The sequence below is a fragment of the Lutra lutra genome, chromosome X, assembly GCF_902655055.1.
Source record: "Lutra lutra chromosome X, mLutLut1.2, whole genome shotgun sequence".
NCBI classification, from domain to species: Eukaryota; Metazoa; Chordata; class Mammalia; order Carnivora; family Mustelidae; genus Lutra; species Lutra lutra.
In genome coordinates, this window is record NC_062296.1 from 74249703 (window position 1) to 74274876 (window position 25174).

At 37.6% G+C, this 25174-nt stretch overlaps 1 protein-coding gene across 1 annotated transcript in view; it reads right to left on the reverse strand.

The window, feature by feature from the left end:
• Positions 1 to 1449: 1449 nt before the first annotated feature.
• The window catches only part of IL1RAPL1 (interleukin 1 receptor accessory protein like 1), a 1432909-nt gene continuing 1409184 nt past the window's right edge, over positions 1450 to 25174 (reverse strand). The window contains exons 10-11 of the mRNA XM_047716257.1: positions 5354 to 5524; positions 1450 to 4906 (exon numbers count right to left, since the gene is read on the reverse strand). Coding sequence (XP_047572213.1) covers positions 4188 to 4906; positions 5354 to 5524 — 890 coding nt within the window. The 3' untranslated portion in view covers positions 1450 to 4187. The remainder of the gene's footprint in view (positions 4907 to 5353; positions 5525 to 25174) is intronic.

Sequence of the window (25174 nt, forward strand, 5' to 3'; positions counted from 1 at the left end):
CTGTCAGCTTCTGAGAATATGAGCTAAATCCAAACATTAATAGCTTTTCAGGTGATGGATGTCTTTGAGACTCACATCCAGGAAAATACAGTTTGGCACACATGCACAATTTGCTCTGGAATTTCAAGGACTTCATTATTTCCTTCAGTCCTTTTCATAGACTCAAAGTGTCCTTGAACCCAAGTTCCATTGTTCAGGATAATCAAAATTTGATTCTTAATGGCTTTCTTTGCTCAGAACAGTCAAGCGGGAAGGGTTCAGGAGAAGGCCAGGAATAGCTCTGCTTCCACCGACAAGCTCCTCCTCTTAGGGAAGTCAGTTGCAACATCAGCTCTTAGTAATAACTGTGTATATTGTGAAAGAATGTGTTCAGTGATGGGGAATATGTGCCTGTAGGTAGGATTTCTGACACATTTAGTAATATTCCACCTCTCTTGATCAACTACAACAATGATGGGAATAATGACCAAGCACATTCAGATCAGAGACAGTAAGGGATTTCCCTCTTCTGTGCCTGTGCATTCTCTTATTCCTTTCATTCGTGTCACTTTGCACACCGACAGTCTCCTTTTGAATCTCACTAAGCTTTCTTCTGAGACCAATGACACACTTAAGCTAAATAGAGAAGAGAAAGAAATGAAGCACAAGATAAAAAAAAAATTCTTCTTGGTAAAAGGAGAACTAGGGTATCATTCCAGTACCAGAGCATAATTTACAAATGTATGAATTCATGTTTTCCTAGAAATGGTGATCTTAATTTACATAAATGGTATCTGTCAAAGTTAATGACTATCGAGGATAAACAAAACTCACTTGGAGTTCAGGGGTTGGCTCTGAGTTAATATTTGCTCTTGTTACAAAATGCTAAGTAGTAATGAAATAAGGAAGAAGCCAGTGTCTAGATATTAAGATTAGGCCGATAGGGTTCAAATACACAGATTATGAAGAAAGTAATAAACACAAAATGGTTGAAGGCTTGAACAATCAGGTGTTCAGCTATGGAAATATAGTAGTTTCAGGTCTCTTAACTCATTGTGTTTGAGATTTATTTCACAGAATTGATCTAAACTTAAATCAGCTGGCTGCCTGAGATACAAATTTCTTCTCCGCTCATAGGAAACCTAAGCAGTGAATTACAAATTAAATAGTTAAGGATTTGAGCACCAGTATACAGGATAGGACGCTCGTAGGCAGCAAGGAGTGGTTACATTAAAGAACCAGATGGACTTTGAATCCATAACACGTCACTCAGAGCCCAAGCAGTGAATTATAAACAACAGGCAATACCAAACATCGCATCTGTCCAAGTCCAGAAGCCCATTCTCTCCCTCAGCCTGGCTAACACAGTCCCACTTCCAACTGTGTTTCTACAGCTACAATAGTCTCATCCCCCACCGCCCCCACCGAAAAAAGAGAAGGATGAAACCTAAGCACTAGGGAAAATACATTTTTTTTTATTGTGAGTTCTAACATAACTTTTATTAAACATAGAGCACGTGAACACATGACAGTTGCCTTCATTTGTTCTCACATGGAGCTGATAGAGGAATGCTTGGGAGGAATGTTTCTAAAGCCATAGATAGCTTCTTCTCCATTTATTTTCTTTTTAAAAAAATATGACAAAGCATTAGAGGAAAAAAAAGTTCCTTAAGTTGTGAGAATATCAAATATTACCCATCAATCCCTGAATCATGCTATTCAAAGTGCTTAAATCTACACTAAAAATAGAACAAAAAATGTACTCCCAATGCACCTAAATTAACACCTATGGATGCCTAAAATATGACTGTGGTCTGATTATTTCCTCTACACACTTCCATCGTGCACTTAAAAAAAAATAAATTAAAAAAAAAAACAAAGAAATAAACCAGGCCATTGCCATGTTTACAGTTTTCTGAGCACTGGGGGAGTCTGGAATCCAGTCCAGTGAGGTTCGCTGCCACCAGTCCCTGACAGGTGTCCATAGTACAAAGTAAACAACGGCCTTCTTGGATTCTGAAAATAACCCAATGTGCAAAGCTGACAAAGTTTATGTGTCCTTGCAGCTTCAGTTCTGGCTTGTGAAAATGTGACACAGGTCCTGGGGGAGCATGGGAATAAAGAACAGATTGTAGAGAAGGACCCCGGGTGACTTGTAAGGGAAATAAACATTTTTTAAGCAAATAAAAATCACTGCACATCCCAAGGCTCCTTTACCTTGTCACACAAATACTGAGACCTTCGCATTGTTGCAAAGTTCTTATGCTCATCTCGGTACATTTGCAGTTCAATCTTACCCTCCCAATTGAACTCTTTTTGAAGTTTACACTTTTGCGTGTGTTTGGCCAACTCACACGTTTAGTATTGTAACCCAAACTGTAGAATTGTTTTCTCATTATATGGTGGTAGGAATAAACCGAACATACAATAGTCACGACACGAGCCCACAGGCGATGACTGGCATGGAAGTTCCTACAAGGAATCACTACAGGAATGTATAAGTTCTATATCAGTGTTTTCATCACATTGATTTCTTTTTAACTAAAAGCTACGTAGGTAATATTTCCCTTTAACAATTCCACCCTCTGCAAGTTCCTTGATGACTGATTTTGCATCGTCTTCAACATGAATATGTATTAGCTGCTTATGCCATTGATTTCAAACATAAAGCTAAATGGTAAGGGTTGAATTTCCTGGGAGCATCAGCTTTCTGTTTCTGAAAGATAGAATTACACAGTTAAAATAAAACGAATTATTTATACAGTAAAATTATTTTAAACACTTTCTCATCTAATTTAAAAACTATTTTGTGTAAATAATATTTATTTTGAAAATAGTGATTTCTGTTGGTACTCATATGTTTGACCTCCCGAGTTCTTATATAAACACTTTGATATTACTAAGTGTTGCTTATGTTCACAAACTGAAACCAAACACTTGATTCTGAATGTAGCATTGAAAATTAAATACAGTGAATTAACATTTAAATACAAGGGGATCCCATAGTAAGTTTCACAGATTTGTTCTGACTCTTTAGAAAATAACATTTCGTATAATACAAGGTGACAAAACATATTTGATGACACATCCTGTCCTTCCCTTTGGTTTGGAAGCCTTCAATGTAGATTTCATTTAGACTTGTGTTGATTCACCCTTTTGAGTTAACCTGCCTGGCATTTGCACATAATCTCATTTGCAGAAAAATTATAGAGGGAAAAGAGGAAGTAGAATATTAAACAAAAACAGCCACAAACACATTCATGCCTTTCCAGGAAGTGATCAAATATAGGGCTTGATTTTTTTTGTGTTTTTTTTTGTGTTTTTTTTGTGTTTTTTTGTTTTTTGTTTCTTTTGTTTTGTTGTGTGTGTGTTTTATATATATATATATATTTATATAAGGGTACATCAACTCATTTAAAAAACAGAAACAACACTCTCTCCCCCATTTTCAGGCCCTCGATCTTCTCTTCTTAGCACACTGTAGTGGTCACTGTCAAGTGACTAGCACACTTCTGGGTCTGGAGTGTATTCTGACGAGCAGTGAATTAAATGTTAAGACAGTTAGACCCACCCCCAGCCCTCCTCAGAGTTTACACATCATGCCGCTATTAGAAGGGTAGAGGTGGGGAATGAGGTGGGACAAGGAAGAGATTCAGGGCTCTGATTGACAGGGCCCTCCTACGAACAGTGTTCTTCTCATCTTTTTTTTTCCTCCCAAATGGCAATGCTGGCATTCGTTGCACTGCTCTCTGAAGGCCCACGTGGCCCTGCTGATCCTAGGCAGAACCCAAGAGAGGATCCGGTGCTCCTTGTCCCATCGGATAGATTTGTCCAAGCACCCCAAGGAAATGTTAAAAGCAAAACAAAATCAAGGAAAGAAAATAAAACCCATTCTAAAACTAAACTAATGAAGCAAAAAAGGGTTTTCTATCTATACATAAGTCTCTTCTTTAAAAAAATGTAAATTTACAAATTCCAATGACATATAAAACAAAGTCAAAAAATGTAATGGTAAGAGACATGGTAAAACAGGAAGACACTGATGCTACAAAGAAATTGCAAAAACATATGTACAAGACCCTGTTTTTCCTCGTGTTCTAGAGATTGTAATGCATGTTTTTAACAGCAGCAGTCGAGGATTTAGTTCCAGGCACTGGGCTGCACACTCTGCTCAAGCTCCCAGGAACGGGATGTCCCTTGCTTTTCTGTCACCAAATCACACTGGATATACTGGTCTCCCTTGGCAACAGCGGCAGGATGGCACTGTTTGTGTGGGCCTCGTCTGGATTCTGCTCCCTGCTCGATTTTGTCTGTGGCCGCTGCCCGTTGATGAGTGTCATAGGGATGTTACAATAGGTATGCTGATTTCCTATGGAGGTAAGAGGCAGGGTGCCGGTAGGAGGTACGTCGTACTCATAGCTTCGGTAGTAGTGTTTCTGACGCATTTGTGAATGGTACGTGTTGTGAAAGGTGGAACGGAGGTCTGGATGGGCAGTGGCTAGAGCTGTGGAGGTGGCCGCAGCCATGGAAATGGCCGAGACAGTCTGCAGCTCCCCAAAAGGCCCCTGCTCACTAACATCTAAAGCCTGCTCGTGCGTAATGGGTTCTATCCTCTTAAAAGGCATTTCATACTGTAAACGTTTCCAGAACTTAGAGTTCAACTTGTTGCATTTTGGTCCGTGCCATTTAATAACCGTCAGGAGCTTGATGGTGTGCTTGAGGGCTTCCACCTCCTGGTAGTTCATAATGCCTCGGAGTTCACTGCATTCAATGAGTATCACTTTAATTTCTCCAGTTACGAGCATGTTTCGAAGTCTGGTCTCCAGTTCAAAGATGCTCCAGCCCCTTCTGACTACATAATTTGGGGTCATGACAATAATCAGCCTCTTGCTTTGATCTACACACCTTGCCACATCTTCAATGTATGCTATAAAAGAGAAGAGAGCTTATCAGAATGACTGGATCAAACACCTGCTCCAGAAAGCCCCAGCAGCTTCTCTTTCACACATTACATGAGAATTGTTGCTTGCTAGGTCATACCTCAGAAGATGAAAACAGCCAATGACCGCACCGAATAGAGTACGGACTTTGCTTTTCTCAGCATTAGAAATACTTTTCCTAGGTACAAATCTCCCATTTGTTTTTTCAAATGTCAAGACTCATAAAAGGAGGTGCTTTACAGAATAGTGGAACTAGCTTCTCAGGGGCATCAGAAATTAAATTTCATATGAACACATAATGACATTTCTTTCTTGAGACACTGATACTATTTTTGATGTAGAGAACCACAAGTTAAAATTCTGCCTAAAAATAATGATGACATACAGACAGACAAAAAGAGTATGCACACTCTCAAATGAAAACATTAACTTACTTCCAGTTGGGATTAAATCTCTATCTGGTATGAACAACTTATATCCATAATGTTTTTCAAGCATGTCAGGTAGGATTTCAAGAGCAAAGCGTTCTTCTTCCCCAGTCTCTTGATTCCACTGGTCAGGATCCACTTTGGTGTATGATAAGTATGCATCATAATCTTTATTGTCTGTCAAAAAGATTACAGAGTAAAGTTGAAGTCACTGCTCTCCAAAGAAAACATTAGGACATGAAAACATTAAACTCTTTTAAAAAACATCTCTAGGGCGCCTGGGTGGCTCAGTGGGTTAAGCCGCTGCCTTCGGCTCAGGTCATGATCTCAGGGTCCTGGGATCGAGTCCCACATCGGGCTCTCTGCTCAGCGGGGAGCCTGCTTCCCTCCCTCTCTCTGCCTGCCTTTCTATCTACTTGTGATCTCTCTCTGTCAAATAAATAAATAAAATCTTAAAAAAAAAATCTCTAAATGCCCTACTTTGGGGAGACCAAAGAAAGAAGCTTCTACTAATTTTCAATAAGAATTCAATGATGTCAAATATTCTGGAATTCATTTGGAGGTATTTTTATTTGTTGGTTTTGTTGTTGTAAAGACAGTAGTAAGAAAATGAACAAAAAGAGCAATGGAATGTTAACTTTTAACATTTTTGATGTATAGGTCATGGAGAATCTTGACTGCTTATAAAAGGCACTTGGTTTAGGACACCTGGGTGGCTCAGTTGGTTGGACGACTGCCTTAGGCTCAGGTCATGATCCCGGAGTCCAGGGATCAAGTCCCGCATCAGGCTCCCAGCTCCACGGGGAGTCTGCTTCTCTCTCTGACCTTCTCCTTGCTCATGCTCTCTCTTACATGAATAAATAAAATCTTTAAAAAAAAAGGCACTTGGTTCAATAGTATGCTCTTACTCTAAGTAACTGTACATTCAACTAATCCTGTCCTTGGCCATTTTACTTTGTTGAAAAAAAAAAAAAAAAAGTGCACCTGGCTTGACCACAGGGGAATGGTATTTTGATTGTGGGCTCTGTACTGATTTTTTAAATTTCTTTTTTATTGTGTTATGTTAGTCACCATAAAATACATCATTAGTTTTTGATGCAGTGTTCCAAGATTCACTGTCTATGTACAATAGCCAGTGCTCCATGCAATACGTGCCCTCCTTAATACCCATCACCAGACTCTGCTGGGGAGAAAATAAAATCAAGCGTGGAATAATTACTTATCTACTGGGAACCAGTTCTTGGATTTGGGGACTTAGAATATTATTCCACTGAATTATATTAGAAAACCATATTGTTTTGTTGATCTTCATTTATCTCACATGTAAAATACTGCCAATATTTTTTATCATGTTTATCAGTTTGACCATAAGAATAAAACATTACAAAATAAATGAATGAAACTTTGTTCTAAAATCTGTTTTTTGGGGTGCCTGGGTGGTTCAGTGGGTTAAAGCCTCTGCCTTCGGCTCGGGTCATGATCCCAGGGTCCTGGGATCGAGCCCCACGTAGGGCTCTCTGCTCGGCAGAGAACCTGCTTCCTCCTTGCTCTCTGCCTGCCTCTCTGTGTACTAGTGATCTCTGTCTGTCAAATAAATAAATAAAGTCTTTAAAAAAATAAAATAAAATCTATTTCTTTCCTTCTTCTTTCCCCCTTTTACATGGAAATTCTTCAAATATTTGATGATTGCTATCATGCATTATCTTGACCTTAATTTTTTTTAACGTTAAGCATCCCAAATTTCCTATTTGTGTTTCTAATGCAAATAAGTCATGTATCTTCTGGATAGTCTCTCATTCATCCATTGCTTTTTCAGAATGTGATATCAGGATTCATAATTCACCTCAAATCTAAATGCTACCAATATACAGAGTTTACCAAATATCAATCCTTAGCTCTCTTTTCTACTTCCCGGATGATTGTCGGTGTATTACTGAATTATCAGATCAAGTTGAATTGAAACATCCCTAAATTTCAGAACAAAATGAGCTTTGTATTTGGCACAGAACATTTAAAACTTTGGAGTTATAAAACATCAGAAATAGAGGGATGTCCTTAATTGTTGCTCTGGGTGGCTTTGGGGCACTCCCTTTGACCTGGGGACACTAGAGTTCACTATCAGAGATCCATATAGGTGTGTTCATTTTAGTTGTCTGATAGTCCCCAGCCCTCTACAAGTTATTCTATAGTTAAAACTTGTTAAGGCAAACTCAGAAAACTGTTAACTCTATCTGAAGTTAACATAGGTATACAATAAACTAACAACTAAAAAAAAAAAGAAAACAAACAAAAAAAAGAATTCAAACTCAGATCTAAAAAAAAGAAAGAAAGACACTAACAATTCTGCTATAGGCTGCCTGAAAGAAAACCTTTAGGTATAGTAGATTTTTTTAAAAAAGATTTTATTTATTTATCTGACAGAGATGACAAGCAGGCAGAGAGGCAGGCGGGGGGGGGGGCAGGGGAAGCAGGCTCCCTGCTGAGCCGAGAGCCTGATTTGGGGCTCGAACCCAGAACCCTGAGATCATGACCTGAGCCGAAGGCAGAAGCCTTAACCCACTGAGCCACCCATACGCCCCAGTAGATTTTTTTTTTAAAACAGGTTTCAGATTAAAAAAAAAAAAAGGTTTAGAAAAATAGGAATCATCCCAAACATGCTATACTCTGATATTTGCTATATTCCTTATTCTTCAACCAGGAAATAGCTTTTTATAGATAAAAAGCTATTTTATTTTATAAATAAAATTCAATTTTCATCAAAAACGATAATTGCATTTGCTACAGCAGGTCATGCACATATGCCAGCAGTCTATAGTGGTATATTTTGTTGATATAAACACTTTAGTTGAATAAGAAATCATAGAAAATAGTACATAATAAAGCTAGGATGTAAGACCAGTTAATATTTAATTAAAGTGTCCATTCATTAGATATTCCCACATGCCATATCTGAGATATAAGACTTCCTTTACAATACCCGTCAGTAGCTACCAGTCTAGTAGGAGATGTACACAAGTTAACAGTTTATTTCTAGGGGACAAACATGTTGCTAAGACTATTATAGGGGTCATGGACCAAAGGGAGGACTCCTTAAAACAGAGTGGATTATAGAATGATTTCATGCATATACTATTTTCTTTCTTGGAAGTTGTTTTCTCCCAGTTTGCTACACAGTACTATAACATGTTGAAGTTTGCCCAGATCTGGGAAGTATAATAACCAGATCCTCATTCTTAGTCCTTTGTCTTCTCTAAGCTTAAAATATTTGAAAAGCAGATCAATATGAACACCAATAAGAACAGAGCACATATGACTCAGAAGAGATGTAAACAACTGACCTACTGATACTGGTAAGTTTCAGCCTGATATCACCATTGCTTACATGACACTGTCTGTTCCTCTGCCTCTTCCATGGATGTCTCTCTTCCAACTCAAATGCTTTATTTCTCAAGATGTTTTCTGTGCCTGCTTCATTTTTCTTTCAGCCCACTTTCCCTTAAAAATCTCTTCTCCCATGACATTAATAATTACTTCTGCATAGCTAACTCCCTGATTTAGATGTGCAGTCTTATTTTCCTTCTCATGAACTACCAACCATATCCCTCTTTTACCTGTAACCTGGGCCCCTTAATTTGGATGCTCAGCATGCACCTCATATTCAACATTCTCACAACATAACAAGCTTTCCATCTCAAGCTCTGTTCTTCACCTTTTATTCCACTTTAATAGCATTATAATCTCACTTCTTTAGTCTCCAAATGTCAAATATATGTTCCACTTATCCTTTTTAATTACTGATAATCTCACAGGCATTCACTGGTAAAAGTCCTTTGGATTCTACTTCCATCCTGGGTCAGGCCCTACTCCTTTCTTAGCTGTTATAAGTCTGTTTTAGTAGGTCTTCCTCTCTGTTTCTTTCCGCTTCTGGCCCATTCCACATGGAGCTGTAAAATTTATCTTTCCAAATCTCACCACTGATTATATTTATGGTATCCTGGAAAATAATGATGTTTACTCATTGTCAAAAAGCCAGCAGGTAGATCTGTTTCATTGATTTCTTTTGATTTTGAGTCTGATATCTTTGACTTGGACATAATCTCTTTTCCCATGTATGGTATTATTGTGCTCACATCTTATCTTTTTTATTTGACTACAATATCCTTGACTCAGATATCCCACCAGAGCTTGTAGATGATCAAACAGATTTGTTGATTAAATAAATGGATAATCTTTCATTTGCATATCACATGATTTACGTTTTACAGCCAGTGTGGGGATTTTCTCAAGACCTGAGATTATTTTCTAGGAGAAATGGCTTTGGAGATATACACTCCATGCTGCCTGGACTCCTCAAGGAATTACTAGAAGCTATGGGGTCAGTATTTACCAAGTTTCCTTTGGAAGAGTCCTGAACTATAGTTTCTCACTATGAGTCAAGGGAAGACCTTAGAGACCTTATAAACTCCTTTGAAAAAGTGGTTTCAGACTTGAGCATGAATGACAACAATTTGGAGGGATTGCTGAAATATAGATTGCTGGGCCCTACCTCCATAGTGTTCCATTCAATAGTTCTAGAGTAAGTTTTTGAATTTGCATTTTTAAAAGATTTATTTCTTTGAGAGAGAGAGAGAGAGTGTGTGTGTGTGTACGTACCCGAGCAGGAGAGGCAGAGGGACGGGGAGAGAGATTCTTTTTTTTTTTTTAAAGATTTTATTTATTCATTTGAGAGAGAGAGAAAGTATGAGAAGGGGGAGGGTCAGAGGGAGAAGCAGACTCCCTGCCAAGCAGGGAGCCCGATGTGGGACTCGATCCCAGGACTCCAGGATCATGACCTGAGCCGAAGGCAGTCGCGTAACCAACTGAGCCACCCAGGCACCCGGGGAGAGAGATTCTTAAGCAGACTCCGAGTTGAGCATGGAGCCCTACCTAGGCTTAATCTCATGACCCCAAGATCATGACTTGAGCCGAAATCCAGAGTCAGACACTTAACCAACTGCACCACCTGTGAGCTCCAACAATTTTCATCTATAGCAATGTCTCAGGTGAAGCTACTGCTGGTTCAGGGACTACACTTCGAGAAACTCTGCTCTAGGACAGGGTATAGGCATCCCGAGGGCTCAAGGGCATCAAAGAACTGCCTGCAGCTGTGGTTAATTGGCCAGAGAATGACAAAACTAATCACTGCAGTGTCAGATCCATGATAAGTGGTGCTGATACTTACAGGGGATGTACTCTAAACAAGAAAGCTGAAAATCCACACTTTCACCAAAAAGGAAGTAGATTCTTGCCTAGAGTAATGTATACATTAACTATATTAAGCTTAAATTAACCTCAGGAATTGGTGCTAAGGCCTCAGTCAGTTTTTATATCATCTGGACAAATTTATAGTAGTAGTTAAGCTGATATCTCTTCGATAAAAAGAAGTTGCTCACATGCAGATTATCTTGGTAGTAAATGTGGCTCAAAAGCCCCTTGTGAGCATCAGCGGCAGCAGCTTCAAATCAATGGAACACTTGATTGATATCTAATTCCTCTCTTTCCCCAGGGTCTATGTCAGAGCAGTAATGGGCTAGGCATTTATTTACTACCAGAAGGAAACTCCTGATTTAAAAGCTATCAGACTGCAAACATCATGCCAGATACCATACTAAATTCAGCAATGTTCTCTGACTCAAAGATCATATATCCAAGTTTTCTTCTATTTTCTCAATTACCTGATAAATATGAATCTTAGGTAACATCTCTTTAATTTTGTTTAATATCTGTAAGTACTTATATTGGTTTAATATTTATAAGAACATATATTGACCTAATATCTTAATGTCTGAGTTTTATATGACTGGAGAAACTCTGAAAAATTGACATTTTTATAACCATAGAAAAAACAGAACTATGCTAAGGTTTTTAAAGAATAAGTCTGTGATCTTTTCAGTTCAACTTAAGTTTATAAACAGCTTAAAGGTGGTTAATCATAACAGGGTAGTACAAGACTATATTTCTTTTTTTGGGGGGGTACTTTTTAAAAAATATTTTATTTATTTATTTGAGAGAGAGAGGGATCACAAGTAAGCAGAGAGGCAGGCAGAGAGAGGGGGAAGCAGGCTCCCCGCTGAGCAGAAAGCCTGATGCAGGGCTCGATCCCAGGACCCTGAGATCATGACCTGAGCCGAAGGCAGAGGCGTAACCCACCGAGCCACCCAGGTGCCCCAAGAGTATATTTCTTATTCTAAACTTTATTCTTTAAATTTTATTTTCTGTACTTGAAACCCTCAACTATAATTCTGTTCACTGAAGAGATAGAAAACAGCTGGTGTACATGCTCTTTGCAATAGTATGCACAAATTCGAACATAGCCATTGATTTACTCTTCCCATGACTTTCAAGTGATTCTGATTGCAATGTTCAACAAAAAATGAAAAATGGGAATGATGTCAGCAAAATGGCCAAAAATAAGACATCTGTGTCTAAATCCCTTCTGCCATGGTCCAGAGCAAGTCCTGCCCACCCAGGGTCCCACACAGTGACCATACAGATGCTCTCCCAGGGACCTGGTTGGAGCCATATCTGTCCACATGCCTGGTGAAAGCCCACTGACTAAAGATCCAACTGTGGACCCTGAAATGCGCAATTATACAGGCACTATCCTACTGAGCAAGGTACTAGAGGTAGGTCAATAGACCCAGGTACCAGAGGAGATCCTTGCTCATATGAGACCCTGGTAACAAGCCTGCCAAACATGAACCTCACTACAGACCCAGAAATAGCTGCACAACTGGCTCAAACCCAGAATGACTGCAACTCTGTACGTAATCCCATTGGGAACAGACAGAAGGATTTTACCTGCTGAAATCATTCTATAAAGACTATAAGAGGTGTTTGTTCCTTCAAATGTACAGACATCAATGCAAAGGTACATAGATCACGAAGAATCTGGCAAACATTATAATACCAAAGGAAACTAATGAAATTCCAGTAACCAACCCCAAAGAATGGAGATCTATAATTTGTTTGACAGAGAACTCAAAATAATCATCTTAAATAAACCATAGAAACTCAACTATAGAAATCTTGCAGGTCAGGAGGGAATGGGATAAAACATTCACAGTGATGAAAAAAAAAATGTCAACCAAGAATATAAGAATACTATACTCAGAAAAGAAGTCCTTCAAAATTAAGAAGAAATTAACTCATTACCAGACAAACAAAAGCTAAGGGAGTTTATCACCACTAGATCTGCCTTACAAGAAATGGTAAAGTGAAAAAAAAAAGATGTTAAAGGAAAATTTTCAAGTTGAAATGAAAGGACATTAAACAAAAACATGAAAACATAAAAATATAAAACTCAATGGTAAAGGTAAATATATCGTCAAATTCAGAATACCCTAATACTTCTTTTTTTTTTTAATTTATTTATTTGATGCAGAGAGAGATCACAAGTAGGCAGAGAGGCAGGCAGAGAGAGAGAGAGGGAAGCAGGCGCCCTGCTGAGCAGGGAGCCCGACGCGGGGCTCGATCCCAGGACCCTGAGACCATGACCTGAGCCGAAGGCAGAGGCTTCAACCCACTGAGCCACCCAGGCGCCCCTACCCTAATACTTCTATCTCTAGTATAAAAGTTCACAAAACTAATATTAAAAATAACTACAATTATTTGTGCTAGTTCTGTGATAATAACTATTAGTATTTTTTAAAAAAGGTTTTATTTATTTATTTGACAGAGATCACAAGTAGGCGGAGAGGCAGGCAGAGAAAGAGAGGTGGAAGCAGGCTCCCTGCTGAGCAGAGAGCCCAAGGCAGGGCTCGATGTGGGGCTGGATGTGGGGCTCGATCCCAGGATCCTGGGATCGTGACCTGAACCGAAAGCAGAGGCTTTAACCCACTGAGCCACCCACGCACCCCTAACTATTGGTATTTTGTGGGGATTACATTAATTCTATAGATTGCATTGGGTAATGTAGACATTTTATCAATATTTGTTCTTTCAGCCCATGAGCATAGAATGTCTTTCTATTTGATTGTGTTGTTTTTAACTTCTTTCATCAATCTTTTATCGTTTTCAGAGTACAAGTCTTTTACCTCCTTGGTTAAGTTTATTCCTAGGTATTTTAATATTTTTGATGTAGTAGTAAGTGGGACTGCTTTCTTAATTTTTCTTTCTGTTGCTTTATTACTGGTGTCTAGAAATGCAATAGAAAAATTATCCTAAAACTCTAATGGAACCACAAAATGCTGCCAAATAGCCAAAAGAATCTTGAAAAAGGAAAAGAAGCTGGAGGTATCACAATTCCAGATTTTAAGTTACACTACGAAGCTGTAGTAATCAAAACACTATGGTACTTACACAAAAAATAGACACATAGATCAGTGAACAGGATAGAAAGCCTAGAAACAAACCCATTATATGGTCAATCAATCTTTGACAAAAGAGGCAAGAATGTGCAATGGGAGAAAGACAATCTTTTCAACAAGTGGTGCTGGAAAAACTGGACAGCTACATGCAAAAGAATGAAACTGGAAAACTTTCTTACACCATACACAACAATAAACTCAAAATGGATTAAAGACCTAAATGTGAGATCTAAAACCATAAAAATCCTGGTTAGTGAGAACATGCAAGAATTTGACTGATATAAGCTGTAGCAACATTCTTCTACATAGGTCTCCTGAGGCAAGGGAAATAAAAGCAAAAATACACTATTGGGGCATTAAAATAAATGGCTTCTGCACAGAAGAGAAAACATTCAATAAAATGAAAAGACAACCTACAACCTATTGATTGAAAATAAGCAATAAAACTGAAAGACAAACTATAGTGAGTGCAAGAAGATATTTACAAATGACATATCTGATAGAGGGTTGGTATACAAAATACATAAAGAACTTATACAGCTCAACACCCCCCAAAACAAATAATCCATTAAAATATGAGCAGAAGACGTGAACAGACATTTCCTTGAAGAAGACATACTTATGGCCATCAGCACATGACAAGATGTACAACATCGCTCATCAATAAAGAAATGCAAATCAAAAACATGATGAGATATCACCTCACACCTATCAGAATGGCTAAAATCAACAACACAAGAAACAACAAGTGTTGGGGAAGAAGTGGAGAAAAAGGAACCCTCGTGCACTGTTGGTGGGAATATGGAATTGTGCAGCCATTGTGGAAAACAGTATTGAGGCTCCTAAAAAATATATAGATAGAACTACCCTATGATGCAGTAATTGCACTACTGGGTATTTACCCAAAGAACACAGAAACACTAATTTGAAAGGATATGTGCACCTCTACATTTACTGCAGCATTATTTACAATAATGAAATTTTGGAAGCAGCTCAAGTGTCCATCGATAGATGAACGGATAAAGAAAACACGGTATGTATATACAATGGACTATCCTTTAGCCATAAAAAAAGAATGAAATCTTGACATTTGCAACACATGGATAGAGCTAGAGAATATAATGTTAAGTGAAATAAGTTAGTCAGAGAAAGACAAATACTCTCATATGTGGAACTTAAGAAACAAAACAAATGGAACAAAGGGAAAAGAAAAGAGAGAGAGGAGAGACAGACCAAGAAATAGGCTCTTAACTATAGAGAACAAATTGATGGTTACCAGAGGGATGGTGAGTGGGGGGGAATGGGTGATCTAGGTGATAGGAATTAAAGAATACACTTATGATGAGCACTGAGTGACGTATAGAATTATTGAACCAGGATACTGTATACCTGAAAATAATGTAACACTGTATGTTAACTACAACCTGAAAATAATGTAACACTGTATGTTAACTACATTGGAATAAATTAAAATTAATAATAATAACTACAGCTACAATAATTTCTTAATGGATGCACAATATAAAAAGATGTAAATTATGACAATTGCATAAATTGTGGGAGGAGGAAAGTAAAAGTGTAGAGGTCTTTATGCAATTGAAGGTAAGTTTCATCAACTTAAAATAGTCTGTTATATCTATTAGATGTTTCATGTAAACTTCATGGTATCCACAAAGAAGAAACCTATAATAAATACACAGAGGTTAAAGAGAAAGGAATTAAAGTATACGAGTTAAAAAAAAATCACAAAGGAGGACAACAAGAGAGGAAGAAGGGGAAAAAGGAAAAACAAAAGCAAAAAAAAAAAGAAACAAACAAAATAACAAACGAAGTGACAATAGTAAGTACTTACCTATCAATAATCACTTTTCTTTTTTAAGATTTTGTTTATTTATTTGACAGGGAGAGACACAGTGAGAGAGGGAACACAAGCAGGGCGAGTGGGAGAGGGAGAAGCGGACTTCCCAGGGGAGCTGCATGTGGGCTCGATCCCACAACAATGGGATCATGACCTGAGCAGAAGGCAGACACTTAATAACTGAGCCACCCAGGTGCCCCCTCAATAATCTCTTCAAACACAAATGAACTAAATTTTCCAAACAACAAAGAGTGGCTGACGAGATCAAAAAATAAGATTCGACAATATGCTGCTTACAAGAGATTCACTTTATCTTTAAAGACACACATAGGCTGAAAGTGAAAGAATGGAAAAAGATATTCCTGCAGGTGGCAACTTAAAGAAAATAGGAGTGGCTATATTTATATCACATACAATAGATTTGCAGTGAAAATTGGTCACAAGGGACAAAGAAGCTCACTCCATATTATTCGTGATAAAGGGGTCAATTCATCAAGTGGATATAACAACTGTAAATAGATGTGCACCCAATACAGGAGTACCTAAATATGCAAATATTAACAGAACTGAGGGGAAAATAGAGAAAAATATAACGATATAGGTTACAATACTCCACTTTCAATACTAGATAGATCATTGAGATAAAAAAAATTGAAAAGGAAGAGTAGATTTAAAGAATATTACCTTACACCAGTTAGAATGGCAAATATTAATAAGGCAAGAAACAACAAATGTTGGAGAGGATGTGGAGAAAGGGGAACCCTCTTACACTGTTAGTAGGAATCCAAGTTGGTGCAGCCACTTTGGAAAACAGTGTGGAGGTTCTTCAAAAAATTAAAAACAGAGGTACCCTATGACCCAGCAATTGCACTACTGGGTACTTAAGACAAAGATACAGATGTAGTGAAAAGAAGGGCCATATACACCCCAATGTAGAAAGGATGACTATCCAACTTTTGCATTAACATGGATGGGACTGGAGGAGATTACGCTAAGTGAAATATGTCAAGCAGAGAAAGTCAATTATCATACGGTTTCACTTACTTGTGGAACATAAGGAATAGCATGGAGGACATTAGAAGAAGGAAGGGAAAAGTGAAGGGGGCATAAATCAGAGGGGGAGATGAACCATGAGAGACTGTGGACTCCAAGAAACTGAGTGTTTTAGAGGGGAAGGGGGTAGGAGAATGGGTTGGCCCAGTGATAGGTATCAAGGAGGGCATGTATGTGTTATATGTAAATGCATGGAGCACTGGGTGTTATACATAAACAACGAATCTTGGAACACTACATCAAAAACTGATGTACTGTATGGTGACTAATATAACATTAAAAAACAAGAATACTATAGACCAAATGGACCTAACAGACATGTACAGAACATCCAGGGAAAAGTAGCAAAACACACGTTCTTCTCAAGCATGAATGAACATTCTTTAGGATAGATGGTATGTTGGGCCACAAAATCATTATCAGTTTTCTTTTTCTGACCACAGTGGTTTGGGAGAATATGGAAAAATTCACAAATATATGGATATTACATGACATACTCTTGAACAAGTGATGGGTCAAAGAAGAAAGCAAAAGAGAAATCAGAAAATATGTTGAGAGAAACAAAAATGGAAACACAACACAATGAAAATTGAGATGAAACAAAGCAGTTCCAAGAGAGAAATTTATAGTGATAAATGCCCAAATCTGATAGAAAAGAAAGATCTCAAATAAATATACCTCAAGGAATTAGAAAAAGAAAGATAATCTGAGCCCCAAGTTAGTAGAAGACAGAAATAATAAAGATTAGAACAGAAATAAATGAAATGTAGAATACAGAGATAATGGGAAAAAAATCAAAACATGAAAAGTTGGGTTTTTAAAAAGATAAACAAAATTGACAACCTTTAGCTAGACTAACCAAGAAAACAAGAAAAATTAAATAAACACAATTATAAATGAGAGAGGCAACATAACAACTGGCACCACAGAAATACAAAGGATCATAAGAGGCTACTATGAACAATTATATACCAACAAATTAGATAACCTAGAAGAAACACATAAACTCCTAGAAATATACAACTTTCCAAGATTGAACTGTGAAGAAATAGAAAATCTGAACAGACCAAAAACTAAGGAAATTAGAGCATTAATCAGAAAACTGTCAACAAAGACAAGCCTATGCCCAGATGGTTTCTCTGGTGAATTCTACCAAATATTTAAAGAAGAAATAATGCCAAGCCTTCAGGGGAAGCAGCAGGCAGAGAGAGGGAGAAGCAGGGCCCTCGCTGAACAAGGAGCCTGATGTGGCGCTTGGTCCTAGGACCCTGGGATCATGACCTGAGCCGAGGGCAGACATTTAACCAACTGAGCCACCCAAGTACTCCAAGCCAATACTTCTTATGAATATAGATACAAAAATTCTCAACAAAATACTAGCAAACCAAATTAAGTAGCACATTAAAAGGATAATACGGCATGGTCCGTGAGATTTATTCCTGGGATGCAAGGATAGAGCAACATATGCAAATCAATAAGCATGACATTCCACATTAATAGGATCATGGACACAAATCATAAAATCTTATAAATAGATTCAAAAAATTAGTTTGACAAAAAATTTATAATTTCATTATAACAGTTCTCAGCAAATTGAGTACAGAAGAACCATACCTCAACACAATAAAGGCCATATATGACAAACCCACAGCTAAGATCATACTCAATGAAAGCTGAAGGATTTCCTTCTAAATTCAAGAACAAGGTAAGGATGCCCACTCTCTCCACTCCCATTCAACACAATAATGGCAGTTCTAGCTACAGCAATTAAGCAAACAAATAAAAGGCACTTAAGTAGGAAAGAAAGAAGTAAATTTTTTCTTTGCAGATGACATGATTTCACATATAATAAAACCTAAAGATTCCACCAAACATCTGTTGGAGCTACTCAACTAACTCAATAAAGTTTCAGGATACAAAGCCAACATATAAAAATCTGTAGAATTTTTATACAATAACAACAAATAATCCATTTGAAAAAAAAAACAAAGAAAATAATTCCATTTGCAATAGCATCAAAAATAATAAAATACTGAGGAATAAATTTAAATAAGAGGTGAAAGATCTATACATTGAAAACTACAAGACATTAAAGAAACTGAAGACATAAATGAAAAGGCATCCCACGCTCATGGATCAGAATAATTAATATTACTAAAATGTCCATACTACTCAAAGCCACCTACAGATTCAATATAACCCCTATCAAAATTCCAAGGACATTTTTCAGAGATATAGAAGAAACTATCCTAAAATTCATATGGAACTAAAAAAGACCCTGAATACTAAAATTAACAAGTCAGAAAACAATAGATGTTGGTGAGGATGTGGAGAAAGTGGAACCCTCACTGTTGGTGGGAGTGCAAACTGGTACAGCCACTCTGGAAAACAGTATGGAGGTTCTTCAAAAAGTTAAAAGTAGAACTACCTTATGACCCAGCAATTGCACTCCGATGTATTTAGCCAAAGTGATTTGAAAGGGCATACACCCTAATGTTTATAGCAGCATTGTCCACAATAGCCAAACTATGGAAAAAGCCCAGATGTCTGTCCATTGACAGATGAATGGATAAAGAAGATGTGGTCTATATACATATATATGTATATATAAATATATACACACAGATATATAATGGCATATTTCTCAGCCATCAAAAAGACTGACATCTTACCATTTGCCATGACATGGGTAGAACCAGAGGGTATTATGCTAAGTGATATAAGTCAGTCAGAGAAGGACAAATATCATATGATTTCACTCATACGTGGAATTTAAGAAACAAAACACAAGAACATAGGAGAAGGGAGGGAAAATAAAAGAAGACAAAATCAGAAGGGGAGAAAAACCCTAAGAGGCTCTTAACTCTCTGAAACAAACTGAGGGTTGCTGGAGGGGAGGTGGGTGGGGGGATGGGGTAATTGGGTAATGGGCATTAAGGAGGGGACTTGATGTAATGAGCACTGCATGTTATATGCAACTGATGAATCACTAAACTCTACCTCTGAAACTAAAAAAAGGACCCTGAATAGCAAAAGTAATCTTGAAAGAGAGGAGCCCAGCTGGAGGCATCATACTTTCTGAATGCAAACTATACTATAAAATTATGTAGAAAAAGCAGTATGGTGGTAGCATAAATACAGATACACAGACCATTAGAACAAAACTGAGAGTACAAAAATACACCCATGCATATATATAAAACTAGTATTTGACAAGGGGCCAAGAATAATCATTGGGGAAAGGATAATATTTTTAATAAAAGGTGCTAGGGAAACTGGATATCCACATGAGAGAGAATGAAGTTGGACCTGTCTTATACCATTCACAAATTTTTTAAAGATTTTATTTATTTATTTCAGAGAGCAGGAGCACAAGCAGGGAGAGGGGCAGAAGGAGAAGGAGAAGTAGGATCCCCACTGAGCCAAAGGCAGAGGCCTAACTGACTGAGTCACCCAGGCACCCCTACCTACCATCCACAAATTTTAACTTGAAATGGACTTAAGACTTAAATGTAAGACCTGCAATCATAAATCTCCTGCAATAAAACATAGGGTAAAGCTCTTTGACCCTGGTCCTGGCAATGATTCTTTGGAGATGATACAAGAAGCAAAAGCAACAAAAGCAAAAATAAACCAGTGGAACAACCTCAAACAAAAAAGCTTCTGCACAGCAGATGAAGCAATCAAGAAAATGAAGAGGCAACTTACAGAATTGGAGAAAATATCTGAAAACCATATATCAGATAAGGGGAGGGTTCATATTGAAAATATATAAGGAACTCCTATAACTCAACATCAAAAAGATTAATAATCCAATAAAAAAAGGGCAGAAGAACCAAACAGACATTTTTCCAAAGACATACAAATGGCCAATATGTATATGAAAAGATGCTCAATATCACTAACCATCAAGGAAATGCAAATCAAACCCACAATGAGATCTCACCTCAAACCTGTTAGGATAGCTATTATCAAAAATAAACGAGAGATAACAAGTGTTGGCAAGGATGTAGAAAAAAAGAACTCTTGCACCCTGCTGGTGAAGATGTAAATTGGTACAGCTACTATGGAAAACAGTATGAAGTTTCCTCAAAAAAATCAGAAATAGAACTACCATATGATCCAACAATTACACTTTTGGGTATATGTCTAGAGGAAATAAAATCACTCTCACAAAGGGGTATCTGTACCCTAATGCTCCTTGCAGCATTATTCACAATAGCTAAGACATGGGAACAACCTAAGTGTCCATCAATGGACAAATGGATAAAGAAAATGCGGTTGATATATACAACAGAATACTATCCAGCCATAAAAATGAAGGGAATCTTGCCATCTGCAACAACTTAGATTTGAAGGCATTATGCTAACTGCAATAAGTCAGACAAAAAAAGACAAATACTGTATGATCTCACTGACATGTGGAATAGAAACAGCTGAACTCAGAAACAGAGTAGAATGGGGTTGCTAGGTGCTGTGGAGTAGGGGAAAGAGAGTGACGTTGGTCAAGGGGTATAAACTTTCAGCTATAAGATAAACAATTCTGGGGATATAATATATAGAATGGTGACTATAGTTAACAATACTATATTTTATATACTCAGAGGTTACTGAGAGATTAGCTCTTAAATGTTGCTACAAAAAAATAGCAGTTATGTGAGGTGATAGGTATGTTAACATTGTAGCAATCATTTCACAATATATACATCTCTCTATATATCTATAGCTATAGCTATACCTATATCACACTGTGTACCTTAAACTTAAATAATTTCTACTATAACTCAATAAATCTGAGGGAAGGGGAATAAACAAAAAAACCCCAGCAAGACCTGTCAATCAGCTAGTTACCTTGTTTCTTGAAATCAACCATCTGGTCCAGTAGAATTTTCCCCTTCCATTGACTGAATTAACCACAATATTTTTATTAAAAATACATTTGTGGGGGGAAAAGGAAGTTTGGACTCTGGAGAGTTAAGAAATAAAACTACGTAAATTTAAGATACCATTTAAGAAAACCTTGATGAGAAAAGGAAAATATGAAACTATCAGGAATGAAAAAGTAGTTTGGAAAAGTAATAAATATTTTTCTTTATGACATATGAGAGAACATTAGTCAATGCTCCTTAGGAGTACTGAGAAGCCAAAGGATTCGTGGATTTTTTCAGAACAATGAAACTTAAGAAAATGTAGATTGGAGGGGTGCCTGGGTGGCTCAGTCAGTTAAGCATCCGACTCTGTTTTGACTCACGTCATGATCTTAGGGTTCTGATATTGAGCCCTGCCTCCAGCTCCATGCTAAGCATTGAGCCTGCTTGCGATTCTCTCTCTCCTCTCCCTCTACCCCTCCCCTTTGCTAATGTGTTCACATGCACTCTCTCTCTCACACACACACTCAAATAAATAAATAAATAAAATCTTAAAAAAAGAAAATGTAGATTGGTGATTCTATTCTCAAGATGAAGGTGGTGGTTATATTGGATCTGGGCTAGGAAAAAGACTTACTAATAATATAAATGGCTTGAGATTGACATTCGGGTCTTCGGGAGTTTTTAACCTTTAACCACCTATTGAACAGCTGTCAGATGTTATTGGCAGCTGGCCATTTAGAAAAATTGTTCCCAAATATTTTTAACTTTCGTATGTGAAACTGACTAGTGAAAGAGGCCATCATTCAACAAATGGGTTACCAAAGGAGGCTTGAGGAGGGCTTAATGATGAATAATGTGTTTTAAGCTAAAAGCTAATTTGGGTTGCCTTGGTGGCTTGGTTGGTTAAGCATCTGACTCACGGTTTTAGCACAGGTCATGATCTCAGGGTCATGGGATTCAGCCTTGCAACCAGCTCTGAGCTTAGTGTGGAGTCTGCTTGGGATTCTCTCCCTCTTGTCCCTCTCTAACCCTCCCCCCTACACATGCTCTCTCTCACTCTCTCTCCAAAATAAATAAATAAACAAAATCTAAAAATCATTTTAAAAGATGACTTTCTATGTTTTCATGTGGCATATTAGCATAGAAGTATGTGATCATTAAAAATTAGCATGATATAATTTGAATAAATAAGTTTTTTTAAATTAAGCCACATTTCTTTCTTGTATCTCAATTTTGCCTTCCTATGATATAAATTTTAAGTAAAAAACTCTGTAGAATTGGATGATATATAATTTAATAAATAAACATTAGTCATATAATCTTAATATTTTGATTTTTGATTATCAAATATCATTGCTTTAATAAATTTCACTTTTCATTTCAATCCTGCCATGTCAACATCTGGCAATTGTATTCCAAAATAAATTAAAGCTGTTTTGAGTTTTACACATTGCAATTTTTGCAATATTGTTCTGGTTTACTTGTTTTGTTACTTGGTACTTTCCTGGACTATTTGAATCCATAGGGTCTCAAACACTGAAATGTGACAGTAATTAAAATATATATGTCATGATATAATGAACCAAAAATAGCTCCAGCAGCTGAGGTCAAATCTTGACTACCATTACTTTTAATTTCACTAATTTGAGACTATGTTCCCTGATCTATAAAATAGCACCTTTCTTTTTTTTTTTTTTAAGATTTTATTTATTTATTTGACAGAGAGAGATCACAAGCAGGCAGAGAGGCAGGTAGAGAGAGAGGAGGAAGCAGGCTCCCTGCTGAGCAGAGAGCCCGATGCGGGGCTCGATCCCAGGACCCTGAGATTATGACCTGAGCCGAAGGCAGTGGCTTAACCCACTGAGCCACCCAGGTGCCCCTAAAATAGCACCTTTCTAAGGTAGATATCTAGCATGAAATGGGTCCCTGACATATCGCAAAGTGCCTGGCCCAAAGGAGGTCATCAGTAAATATTTCCTTCCCTTGCATCCTTGAGGGGGCAGTGGGCAGTGTAGATGTTAGAAATCTTAAGAGGGTAAGAGTTAGCAGAGTGGTATATAGGGAGCAAAGGATTGGAGATAAGAAGGCTTGTTTCCTACTAAACAGTTTATGGCTTTGGGCAAATTGTATACCAAAAACAACTACAGGTCTCTCCTTCTGGAACGCAAAAACACATTCTAGATTGTTCATGTGTGTGCAAATTGTCTAATCAGTACTAATCAACAAACCAATAACTAAACCAAACAAAAACAAAAGCAAAAAGCCCCTCCGGGATTTCTAAATGATTTAAAGAAGTACAGTTTCACTGATGGACATGAGGACAATAGTTCCTGGAACTATTAATAGTCAGTAACCCTATAACTGAAGGAGAAAGAAAAAGAAAATCTATGACTTAAGATGACGTAGATACCAATTTGTTTCATATGCATGAGATGGAACAGATGTTCACATTTTTCAAGGGTCAAGCGGTGGAGATTAAAAAGATTGCTCTAACTCGTTTTGTCTAATACCTATAATAACTCCCAAAGTAGAACTAGAAGAGCTCTTTTCTCTCTCTCTCTTTTTTAAAAGATTTTATTTACTTACTTGACAGAGAAAGAGATCACAAGCAGGCAGAGAGGGGGAGGCAGGCTCCCTGCTGAGCAGAGAGCCCGATGCGATGCGGGGCTTGATCCCAGTACCCTGGGACCATGACCTGAGCCGAAGGCAGAGGCTTTAACCCACTGAGCCACCCAGGTGCCCCAGAAGAGCTCTTTTTTCATCTTTAAAATAGTGATCACAGTGTTCTTATAAGCTTGCCCTGCCAAGATTATAAGTAAGCTTGCACCTCATACACCAGTGTCAGGGGATGAAACCAAAACAGAAACAGTTTGCATTCTGAGAAAAACAAACATAAAGTAGATTCACCTTGTCTAGCACTAAATCCTCCCCGCAAAATGAAACCTTAAGTTTGCTCACATAAGTTACTTCCTAGTGAAAACTTAGGCACTACCTTACCAACATCTATCAACATGATAATCATCATGTAGGAGAGCTGGTGTTTCTTGTTTTCTCCTATTAATGGACTATCTATGACTTTACAACCTTGTTTTTCTTTATATGTATATGTCTATTACAATTTTTATTTGCGGAGCCAGTTCCAAAATCTAGACAATTTTTCAAAAATTGAAGTAATAATTCTTTACTTCTTGACTTGGTCTTTGAGACTTTTTTTAACTGAAATAAGTTAAATGACAAGGAATTTTTTTTTAAGATTTTAATTTATTTCACAGAGATCACAAGTAGGCAGAGAGGCAAGCAGAGAGAGAGAGGGAAGCAGGCTCCCCGCTGAGCAGAGAGCAGATGCGGACTCGATCCTAGGACCCTGAGATCATGACCTGAGCCGAAGGCACAGGCTTAACACACAGGCTTAACACACTTAACGCACAGGCTTAACACACTTAACACACTAACCCAGGTGCCCCAATGACAAGGAATCTTGAAATCATAGTGCTCTACAAGTAGTAAGCATTCACTAGTGAGCTCTCATTACTCAAAAGCAAAAGGACTATTTAAGATGTGTCTAAAGTGCCATTTTTGTAAAGATGAAGGAGAAAATAATTGGACCTTGGGATGATAAAGGAAATCTTTAGAACTCAGAGGGAAAATATGAACTGTGTATGAGAGAAGGAGAGACCGGAAGAAAGAAAGGAAGGAA